The sequence below is a fragment of the Serinus canaria genome, chromosome 4 (assembly GCF_022539315.1).
Source record: "Serinus canaria isolate serCan28SL12 chromosome 4, serCan2020, whole genome shotgun sequence".
Taxonomy (NCBI): Eukaryota; Metazoa; Chordata; class Aves; order Passeriformes; family Fringillidae; genus Serinus; species Serinus canaria.
Window position 1 is genome coordinate 65,627,480 of NC_066317.1, and position 12,032 is coordinate 65,639,511.

General features: G+C 44.7%; 1 protein-coding gene across 3 annotated transcripts in view; it reads right to left on the minus strand.

The window, feature by feature from the left end:
* REEP1 (receptor accessory protein 1) overlaps positions 1–12,032 on the minus strand; it is a 67,800-nt gene that overhangs the window by 30,448 nt on the left and 25,320 nt on the right. For all 3 annotated transcript variants that reach the window (XM_018923789.3, XM_050973872.1, XM_050973873.1), the window contains exons 2-5: positions 9,342–9,414; positions 6,456–6,532; positions 4,482–4,602; positions 2,814–2,927 (exon numbers count right to left, since the gene is read on the minus strand). In XM_018923789.3, the coding sequence (XP_018779334.1) occupies positions 2,814–2,927; positions 4,482–4,602; positions 6,456–6,532; positions 9,342–9,414 (385 nt within the window). The remainder of the gene's footprint in view (positions 1–2,813; positions 2,928–4,481; positions 4,603–6,455; positions 6,533–9,341; positions 9,415–12,032) is intronic.

A 12,032-nucleotide genomic window follows, 5' to 3' on the forward strand; every position in this document is an offset into this window, starting at 1 on the left:
AATAATCCTCACATTCACTTGCTGGTAAAAGCCATGTTTTCCATGGAAGCTGCAGGAGCTCAGTGCTACTGAATAAATCATCATCTCTATAGGTTCCAATTGTAACACAATCCTTTAAAGGCTGAAACCAAATTAACTCACTTTCCCACTACACTCAACACTTACCACAGACTAGCTGGATACCCTTAAGTCTTGGCATTGGGAAAGCCATGATAAACCTTAAAAATAGTATTCTCTTTCCTCCTTCCCTGGAAACTACCCCCTAAGGATAGCACTGCAGTCTGATCCGGCATCTGTCTGTTCAAAGTGTTTTCCAGTTAATTAGTCATTTAACCTTCTCTCAGGCAGGATAATCTGGCTCAGTTATACATCCTCAAGTGAGCAAAGAAAGGCATTGACACATAGTTTACAGCAGCTGAAAACCAGGGCAAGAGAAACAGCTCCCACCCTGCCTGTTGTACCAGTCCCCTCTGGGAAACAGCTCCCTCCCCATCAGCAGGGACAACCACATCCACACCCCCCAGCCACATCCTGGATGCCTGAGGAGCCCCAGCTCAGCAGCCCTGCCCTGCAGCCCACCAGGCTGTACCTCACAGCAGGCTGCTCTCCCTGCCAGAACAGTGGCACATTCTGTCTCAGGAGGGCAAGGGACAGAAGCTGCTTTAACCATCCCTGGGTATTACACTGGGGATAGATTGGGCTGTACTTCCATGAACAGCACAGCTAATCTGTCTGCTTCCCAAGACCAGGAAGGGTTGATCTTGCTTTCCTTTCCTCTGGCCATGCTTCTCCCAACACAGTTCAATTCCCTTCCTTATGCTGGCTCAGCCACTTGAGATAAGTTTGTGGGCTCAAAAGAACACACCCCTTTCTTTTTCTTTCAGGATTAATTTTCTGATAAAGATAACCTGAGGAGCTCCAAAATGCTGGTGCACCCTGGGAGCTGGAGCACTACCCCATTTTGGAGGAGAGCTGTCAGAATGGCTCACTCTGCTGGAGTTGCACCCTCAGGCACACAGAAACAAGCAACTTGCTGGAGGCCACAAGCCAAAGTAGTGAAGGAAACCAGGGATCCTATTTTTTCCTCATACAGTCAGAGAAATTTAAATGTCAAGGCTGAAGGAAATACTTGAGCAGTCCTTGCCTTGTTGTAAAAATCAATCTATTCAATAACAACCTCTCAATCTATCTCACTAACAAATCCTTTTCCCCTCCCCAAAGTAGTGTGCAAGAAAGATTCTTCTGGCCCATTTACAGGTTGCAATACCCTAACAGTTTTCTCTCAAGCTGTGTTGGCAGATGTGCAATACAATAATACCACACGAGTCACAGAAATGTTTTCTTCCACCACTGAATGGGAGTTCCATCAACTATAAAACACAACAGCTTCCTTGTACCATGGAGACTCTTCCCTCTCTTCCCCATTGCCACTGGAGCCACACTTTAAGGCAGAGAGAGTCTTAAGAAAAGCACCAGAAAAGTGGAACAGTGGGAAGTAAAACTGTGGTGTGGCTGCTCATTCCAGCTAACAGCTGATGCAGGCACTGTTGCAGTCCTGATGGAGGAACAGGTTGGCACTGTGGGGTTGGGTTACTGTTGAGCTTCTCATATTCAGGAGCTACCTAGACAGGAGCCAGAATTCCTTTGGGATTCACACATAGCTTCTCAATGTGTCCTAAAAACAGCTCTAGCACAGACAGTCTGCAGCACCTTGTAGGAAGGGGCTCAGAGCAAAGGCAGTGCTGCAAAACTGGCATTCCTAGAGCCTATTTATGACTCTTCAGGCTTCCATGGCAGCAGCAAAAGTGTTAAGTGTCCTGAAGGCATCACAAAAATGTTATTTCATTGGGCATATGATACACAGCACTGCCCTATCTCCATGGTTTTCCCAGGTTTGAGTCCAAATTTGGTTTATCTCACAGTCCCTGGGTTAGAAGAGTCTCCCTACTGAAGAACAACAGCTCAGGAGAAGACAGGCCTGACAATACAGTCTGCACAATGCTAGGCAGGGAAAAAGGAGACAATTTTTGGGTTTAGCATATCCTTGTGATGCCATGAGCATGACACACCCTTTGGGCTCTCCCCTTCTATAATACCTTGCTTTCAACAGGCTTTATAAGCTTTATGGTATTTGGCCTCCCAAGGATGCATTTTGCATTTTTGCAGGAAGCAAGGCCAAGGCATACTAAAGTGATGTGCCTTAGGTCAGAGGAAAAGCATCTGGCAGAGGAAAAAACCTTCCTTCAACTCCCATTCCCATGTTGTTCCTACTACCAGTACCCTCCTTGTCCATATGTTTCTAACTATCCTTTTGCAACAGGCCTGGCAGCCAAGTCTCACCCCCAAAACACACTGTGCACATCAGCTCTAAGCCAGGATAGCCCATGGCCAGAGGGCAGGAGCCCAAAATGCAATTATCAAGTCCTTGCAGCTTGTATGCAAGAAAAGGAACAACAGATAACAGCTATTTTCTGAGTTTGGCTCTAAGGCAGGAAGAGAATATAGGATACACCCCTTCAGATGAGACCCCTCATCCTCCAAAAGCAACTAATGGCACTTCCCATTCACTCTTCCACAACATCCCAGCAGAGAATTACACACCAGTTATGTTATGTGCATGCCTTGCAGAAGAACTTTTAGCCTCGCTGAACTTCATCTTCTTTCCCGTCCCTACACAAAATTAAAGGTCACTATGAAAACACTGAGAGAACCCCTATCCCAACCATCTCTCCCCCTCCACACTGGGGCTGCTGCTGCTGGCAGTGGAGGCAGAGAAGATGTCAGTCAGTGCCCACCCTGAGCTGCAGCTTTACCTTTGAAGCTGCCATGACGGCTGCCGTGGCTGCGACGTTCAGCCCCCGCTTGCCAAAGTGCACCAGGGCATCGTAGCTCCGGTCTTTGGCCTGGATGAGGCAGTCATCGATCTCCTGCCAGAGCAGAACACAAAACAAACAGTTAAAAAAGCACAAGAAGGACAAGCTCAGGCTTATGCTCCCAGCCTCAGACTCTTGGCAGAGTCAGGTCATGCTTTATGGAGGTAGATGTCCTCCATGTCCTCCACGGTGGCTGGAGAGAAATTCACAGCCAACATTTGCAAAGAGGAAAAGTTTGCTGGGGGCAGTAACTCCCATTGCAGGATTTGGGATCTCTTTATTGTACAAATGGAAGATTGGGACCCAAAGTTGGGGTCCTGGAAGCAAGAGAAATCTGCCTGAGCAACATGAACTGACAGCCATTTGCAAACCATGCACTCCAAAGACAAATGGGATTGCCTCATAGTTAAAAATACTCATATGATGACACTGGGCAGCTGAGGCTGCACTGCACTGTGTCCAGGACAGGTGGCCTCAGAAATATCTGGGATATCTCTGCACATCACAGCAGTGCCCAGCTTCAGATGCCCATGGAATTGTTAGGCCCAGAGCTTCTGGACTTTGGTGCTGCTCAATCTACAGTGAAACAGTTAGGGAGGTTCCTGCCCTTATTGTCCCTCCCTCAGGACACAGGGGTCTGGATGACAATGATAACAATGACTTGTAGCTCTCAGCTGGTGGATGTGCTGGGTTAGTAGGGCCTGGAGGCTGTGAGGAGCTGCTGGCTGCTCTCCCTATTCCCCATGGGTAAGAAGTGGCAGCTCAAAATGCACGAGTCCTACTTGGGAGAAGCACAAGCAAAGGGAAGCAGAGACAGAGGATTGATTCCCACTGTCCTTCTTGGACAGGACTGGGATCCAACTGCTCCTTCACTGCCTGGGGCCAAAGGGAGAGCTTCCATTTCCAAGTTGCCAGTGCAGGAAACAGTTACTCACTCAGCAGTTTTCATGTTGGAATGTGACAATAGCTGTTCTTGGTCCATTTATTCTCATAAGCCAAATGGATCTGCCTGACAGTGCCCCATTCACAGCCACAGGAATCTCCCAGGCAGGCAAACGATCCAAGTTCTAATGTCCCCCTCCCAAAATAAGCATCTTTAATTTGAGCAAGACATTTTTTAATCTAGGACCTCAACAGGCTACATGCCTTTTTTCAACACACTACACAGCCAGGCATGTGCTTGCTAAGCCCATTTTAGACTGCCTGGGCTGTTTGTCTCCTTGCTGTGCAATGTTTTAGGCAGAACAAAGTTGAGGAGTCCTGGCTGCCAGACCAAGTTTCTCTGTTTGTTATATCCAGCCACAACAGAGCACTCCAGCTATAATCAGCCAGTACATGCAAAGCAGCTCAGGAGGTATTTTTATCTCCCCTCCCTCCCACCTTCTCAACTGCACCAAAAGGAGTTAATAAGTGTGAGTGCACTGAACAGATGCCAGTATTTAAAAACACAACAAGGAAAAAAAAAACCAACCAAAAAGAGGTGATCAAGTCATAGAGGAAGAGAATCAGCAACCCCCAATCCTTCAATGAAAATGAATGATACAGGGACTGGAATAAACACACCACAGCTCTGTTCCACCCAGAGAGGACCCAGGCACCTGTGATTACCTTTTCTTTTGAAGACAGAGTTGGATGAACAAATTTCCTGTACAGGAGGCTGGAGCCTTTTGTGTATGGAGACAGCAGCCAAGCTACAAAAGCTATTTTGAGTTCATAGTAGAATGGAAACCTAGAAGAAAAAGAAGGTTACTGTCTGCTCCCAATTTAACCACTGCCCTTAATTAGAGATGCTCAGCAGAGGTAGGGATTTGCCAGCCTAGCTCAAGGCAGCTTTTGCTTACCAAAAAATCTAAGGATTAAAGTGCATTGTCTCAGTGTTGAGCACATCTCAATGACACATGTGGGTGAATCTTTACTTGGTTATCAGGACCATTATTTAATGGTCTGGAAGAGACTCTGACATGTGATAAGAGAAGCTTTCTATATACAAAGATCACAGGTGCTGCCTTCACAGTATCCCCAGTCATTGAAAGCAAAAACCAAACCAGCAAACCAATATTTCATTGTTTTTATATTTATGCACTTTCCATCTCCCTGCCTGTCAGCTTTTAAGTTAATATGTATATGACTAAAATTGAAATACAAGAACCTTTGTTGTCCAATAACATAAAGGTGCAGATTCACATTGACTTTCAGGTAGGGTTGCAAAATATGGAGGACATTAACAGGACATGCTTTAGCTGTAACAAGCAGCCAGGGACATCCTGAGATTAAATTATTCAGACTCTTTTCTGGACGACAGAGCCCAGAGTTCAAGACTGGCCATCCAGCAGCATCTTCATGTGGGCAGGCTTATTGCTGCCAGCAAGCAGTGTGAGGAACAATTGGTACTCTTTGTAAGCAAGAGCAGAGCAGAGACCTGTGATGGCTGTGGACCAGGCCAGCTGGACCCAGACAGGCTCCTGCTGTGCCACACAGAGTCAGTGCTGTAACAGAGCCAGCTGGGCCAGCCAGCACCCAGGTCTGACACCATGGGCCTCTGCAATGCTCTGCTCTGAGCATGGATGTGCCAGGTTGATCTCCCACCTCACTGAGGATCTCTACAGCACGCTTGATTTCTCAGGCTGGATGAGCCCTCTGCCATTTCTCCTGACAGATCCATATAATTCATCCTCCAAAAAAACCCACAAAGCTCCAGATGAAGACAGGAGAGGTAGATATGCATGCAAATTAGATGGGCATTAATGTCTTTTATCTCCTTTTCAACAGATCTGACATGTTGCCAAGTTCTCCTGATTTCCTTCATCTGGAGCACTCACTCGAGGCAGGCAGTGCTGTGCAGCAATAGGCTGTAGGGTCCATGCACTACAGTCACATTTTCATCCTAAATCTACTGACCTCACTGGTTTCTGGTAGAAAGGCCTTACTATAAAGGGCAACCAAGCCACAAACACTTTCAAACCTGAGAATCCAGAAAGAACTGGATCTGATAAATGGGCATTTATGTGCTCTCATCCTGACAGAGGTCACCAGGAATCCTTCCACTGGCACCAGAGAGCCACATCAGTGTTGACTGTCACTGTCCTCCATCAAACCAGAAACCCAGCCCAACCAGGAATGCGCCAGGCAAAATATCCCAGGAACAACCACCCACACAGCAACCTACAAAGACTTGTGCTGCAGGGCTGTTTGTACCTGATCCACAGTCTGTGTATTTACTGTAGCATACAGCCAGGCAAGTCTAAAACTCAGCCTGTAGCTAAATCAACTGTTATTTATGTGATGACCTCTGCAGCATCCAACTGGGCAGTCAGCTGAGCCTCTCTGACAGGCAGGACTGAGACTCTAGTAATGATTTCCCACTAATGAGATACCACTGAGCCTTTCCACTTCTTTCTTTTCTCTGTGACAGCACCGAGAAAGGAAGAATGTCTCCTGCAGACAAAAAACCCTCTATGCACTTGAAGCTGCTGAACCCCTCTACAGGAGTCAGTGCACTTTTTTGTGCCTTTTTTTCCCCTTGTAAACATTTCCATTTTCTTTTCATCTCATGCCAAAGAGCCTCTCCCCTCTGGTGCTTACCAGCAAAGAAAGATATCCGTGAACGTCTCTGCTGTCGTGAAGAGTGCGAATATGATCCAGTACATCATCCACTTGACCTGGTAAACAAAAACAGTCTCAAACTATCTCTTACAGGCACAAGTGCACAGAATAACTCTCACAGGAAAAGAAATTCTTACCCCCTCACCCTCCCCACTGTGTATTTAGCAATTACTGTGGACTTGAAGGTGCCAGTTTGCCCCACTTCAGCACATAACACGTGTCAGATTTACACAGCCCTTGGGAAGGTGACTGTGGCCTTTAGGACTGATCTCAGAAAAAGAAGAGCACAGCCTGACTCTGTCCTTACAGAAACTCCACTGGCCAGTAGAGCATGACAGCCCTATCACAGGGTATTAAAAATCTCACTTGGTTCATGTTAGTAGCAAATGTTCATATAAGGTTGTTGGCCAAACTCCAGTTAAGACAAAATGTAATTACTTACATAACACCTACAGCCAGCAAAAGGTAAAGAGGTAACTGCCCATCCCATAATTCAGGGCTCAGGAGCACAATCAACTCACCACAACTTACTGACTCAGTGGCAGCCCTGGAGTGGCTGTGCCTGCTCCCACCCATACAGTGACAAGGGCAAGGGCAATAGTTTGAATTCCTTGCCTTGGGCTTAGGGGGGAATGTTTTACCTCACATTGGGAGTGACAGCATGTGCTGTGCTGTCTCTGTTCAACTGGAGACACTCCACTGGCAGGGATGATGGTTTCCTTTGGGGTGACAGCAAGAGAGTCTTTGGGCATGGTGACTTGGTCAGATAAACTGTAGCACCTCAAGTAATTCAGGAATTTGGAAATTTTTGTCACTGAGCACTAAATAGCACCCTAAAAGCACAGCTCAACTATTCTGAAGTATGTAGCATTGGTTCTTCATAGGATGGAAAAAGATGGTGAGACAAAGTTTGTTAATTTTACTGACAACAGTTGTTTAATTAGATGTATTTGAAAATGGAGATCCCTAAGCAGCTTTGCTAGAATGTTAAAAAGCTTAAGGAAGTAAAACCCATGAAAATCCATGAAAATCTATGAAAATCCATGAAAATCCATGAATTAGAGAATTGGACCATGTTAGCTAAGGCTGGTACAATTGCAATAGGCTAAGGAAAGGCTGGAAGGAAGACAGCACAAGAGGGATACCTACACCAGGTGCTGCTCTGGGCAATGGAAGATGAAGGCATCAATAAATCTGGATCTCACCAGCTTGGAAATGATATCCCCACGTTCTCCCCCATACATTGGGACAGTACTGATAGTCTCCATCTCCCTGCAGGTACTGGAATTATTCCTTGAGCACCTATCACTCTGCTACATAACTGATCTCCTGAGATTTATATTTATGTGCATATTTATATCTATATGTGGTGTTATAACAGCAATGACATTGTCAAATGCCTGAGAGCATCATCTTCCTAGTGCAGCTTCTGCCAGACTTATGTAACTGTGACTCCCCAGAGCCTCAGTGCCAACATGGCTCTCTCACTTAGACATTACTGCCAGCACAACTTTTAAACACAAACCAAGACCTGGTGTGGATGGGCTTGGATCAGCCTAAAACATTCCTCAAAATTACTATTACCAAGCAGAATAAAATTACTTTAGAGTGATGTAAGTTTTGATAAGTAAGAGAAGGTTTCTCCTATGTCAGTGTAAATTATTACTTCATTTATTATTTTTTTAATCAGGCCTTAATGGATACATGGCCACAACTGCTATATCAAACTGAAATCAATTGTAAGGGCAGACCAGGTCTTAGATCAGCTGTTCTACATTTGCATCACCACAAGTGTCTGATGTGAGTTCCTCTTGTACAATTCAATTTCCAACAGGAACTGGACCCTTCAACAAAATACCTTCCAGTAAGAGACTATGGAAAATTAAGTATCAGTGGCAGACACTGCTTGGAGATGCTTGTGCACATCTTCAGCATTTTCAAGCAAAGAGGCCCTGAGAAGCACAGCTGTGCAAGGGCTGCAGAGACATTTTGCCTTAAGTATCTGCTGTGTTCTGTGACACTTGTGATTCTCAAAATACCCAAACCCGTTTTCTGAAGGAGGAAAATTATGAATAAAACTCTTAGCAGCCACAGCGAGTTCCAGATTGAGTTTGCACTAAAGATTTAATGGGATGGACATGTATGCTGTTATCCAGATGAGAAAATGGGCTCGTTATCCCTGGGATCTTGAGAGGATTGAAGAGTCAAGATCTGGAGGCTGAGCTGGGTTCAATGAAGTTAAAAGAGCTCAGGTTGTGAAGGGCACTACAAATCCTACAGGACCCCAACAGCATCCAAGTGCTTTTGATTCTCCCTCATTTCACTTTCCCTGATGGCCCCATATGCCTTTAGAAACCAGGGCCCAGGGAAGATTTTTCAGCAAAAAGAAAAAAGAGAGCACACCCAGCTGCCAGACCTGCCTGTAAATAGGTCGCTCTGCAAGGAAGGATGTTTCTGTCTGAGGATTCAATCATATGCACTTCTAGTTGCCTCCTCTTATCCTTGTTTTGAATGAGCAGTTAAAGCTTCAAGGCTTTTTGAAAAGGCTTTGATTTATGCTGCTATTCAGAAACAAAGAAGAGCACACAAAGCTCTGGATGCCAAATGCCTTTTAAGTCTGCTGTGTATCTCACCACCAGAGGAGCAGCATGCATTTGTCAAGGAGCACATCAGCTCTGCACTGGAGCCAGGAGCACAAACCCAAGGCTCATTTGTGCCCAGCAATCAACCAGTTCACCTTCAGGCCAGTCTGCCCCTTGCACTGCTTTATGAGCTTTCCCAGAATACAGACAACACTTTTCCAATGGGGTGAGGAGCAATCTTAGAAACCAACCCCCCAGCAGAGCCACAAACCTCATTACTCACATATTCTTTGATGTCCTTTGATTTCACGGCTTTGTAAGAATAATATGCAGGGTAAAGTGTGCCAAATATAAGCCTGGAAAAAACAAACAAACATTAAACGGATTAAATTGATTTCCTGTCACAGGGAAAGACTTCCCTACCGTGTTTTAAATGTGATTTTTGCACTGGTAAAAAGTGTTAGGATTTGATTTAAGCTTGAGTGCACTAAGTACAGCACAGGAGTGATTTTGCATCACTGAATTCAGAGCAGCTATTGCCAGTGACTTGAATGAAGAGCAGAGATTCAGGCTGTTTTTCCTTTTGCAATGGTTTCCAAAGGTGTACCTTATGAGTTACACACAAAACAAAATACCCAAACCAAACAAAAAAGGTCACCACCACACTGTCAAAAGGAAATTAAAAGTCTGATCTTGAAAGATCAGACTTCTGCGACACCAGAAATATGGAAGTATTGTTTTCAGAGAAAGAATTATTTGTCTAAAATCCCTTCCACCTCAATTCAGTACTGTGAAAAGCCGTCAGATGATAAAGCAGGAGCCAGGTTCTACTGGTGCAAGGGTTTGGGTGCCTTATCCTACATTAAACCTGGTAGAGGGAAGAAGCTTGCACTGTTCAGTAAAGTCAGTTTGGGCTCATGAAAGGAGAAGGAATCTTCCCACCAAGAATATGCCAACATGATCAGGCCTAAAAATCCCAGCTCTGCTGCTCTTTCAGACAGCTTCCTTTCATTTTCAAGTCTGAAAGGGATGCTGTCAGCTTCAAGATTTCATGTAAGAAAGAAACAAGGATCTGTAAGTTAAAAATAGCACTACTGAGAAAAACACATGGAGAATTTTTTATACTAGATTCTCTCTGCATCACTGCCTACATGCTTATTCACTTGAATTATTCTGGACCTAAGCATAGGCTTGTCAAAACCACTTTGCCCTGCCCAGGTTTCAGTCAGTTTTATTCAAAGCAGGAGGATGATGCTGCAAAGTCTAAATTTAATAAATTGCAGGGTAATGTTTATTGGCTTGCAACTACCCATCTTTCCATTGAAGCTTTTGCTTTAAATTCACACAACTGTTTCCTCTGCTCCTGGGAATGAAAATGATCAATGTTTCAATCCCTAATTGTGGAGCCACATGGACCAGAGTCATCTTTTTCCACGCTGCCAGCAGTGACTGTGTGCCGAGGGATTCGTAATTACAGTCAAGTCCATTAGGTGTATAAGGCATTAAAAATTAACACTCTGGGATGTGGTGCACCATCGCCCTTCCCGGAGCTCAGGAAGGTATTTATGAAAGAATGGGGTGAGCTAGCACACATCTTGATTTCCAAAGCAGTCACCAAAGGCAATTTGTCTGCTATTCATCATGCTCACTGTAGCATGGCTTGGCAGAACCTGAAGCACAATGCAGACTTCAGAAAAGCAGCTACTGACTGAGGAGATTCAACATTTTACAGAGGCTTCACACTGGTTTCAAAAAGATTTGCTGGTAGCAGTCAGCTCCAAATCTATTTCACTCAGAGGGGCTTGTGCTATCTGCAGGGATCCGATACAAACACTCAGAAAGATCCTGGGCAACCAAAAGAGTTTTTGTCCCTTGCAGCATCCCACCAAACAGCAACATGGGTTAAGGCAAGGATGAACACACACCCAATGGCTTGATCCTGCTCTCATTGAGATATAATAACAAATATTTTGAGTTCAGTGGTAGCAGGACCTAATCCAAAGAAGGAAGAGTTCACAAAAGGAAGAAAGCTACAATACTCAGAAAATAACAGCTGAGCACATGAAAAATATTTTTGGCTCTCCTTATAAACTGCACTGCAATGCTCTTCTTCCTTCTTGGCCTAGGCTGGCTGCTATCTTATACATGATGCATAAATTGCATTCAAACACAGGATCCTTCTATTTCCTGCAAATAACCACTGAATGATTGATATTCATTTCCTCAGCTGGTGCTGGTAACAGAAAGTCACTGGATCCTGAAGAAGCAAATGGTTTATAGGAATACCAGAAAATAATTAGTTGCAGACAATAAATACTTGGGGAAAAAATCCTGTGAGGGAAGGAAATTGCAATAATTTCACATGTGCAGAACAAGGGACAGTTAATTAGGTGACGTGATCTCCCTGAACTGGAGATTCAGAGTTTCACTGATTTGCCTTGCAGTGTGTTGTGTGCATATATGGACATTTATTACTGCTGTGGTTTACCAGATTGAAAATTGTTTTAAGGAATGTTGGAAGCCAGTCTTGTCACTGCTGTGGCTTACTAAGTGGCTTGGGGTCACAATCTCTGGGCACACTCTGCAAGTAGAAGACAAAAGATGTTTGGGCATTTCTGTAAAGCATATTCAGGGGTTTTAAGACAAATATTTGTGTATAGGGGTATTCCAAAAAGCCTCTTGAAGTTACTGTCTTCACTTGGCTTTGGATCAGGGTTGAGTACAATCGATTCAGTTCACACACATCAATCCTGCATCTTTTCCCTCAGCTCCTCTACCCTGCTGAAGAAAATAATTCTCACTTCCCCCTCATCCAAGCTTCCTGTGTAATTAAAGTTATTGTTGATTCCTGCCTTCCTTCATCTCCATGCTCAGAATGTTGCCAAATCACTCCTTCTGCACGCTACACACAAACCTGAGGCTGACCCTTTGTCCCTGTTTTGTCCCTTGAAAGCTGTAAAGTCTTTCTTCGTCC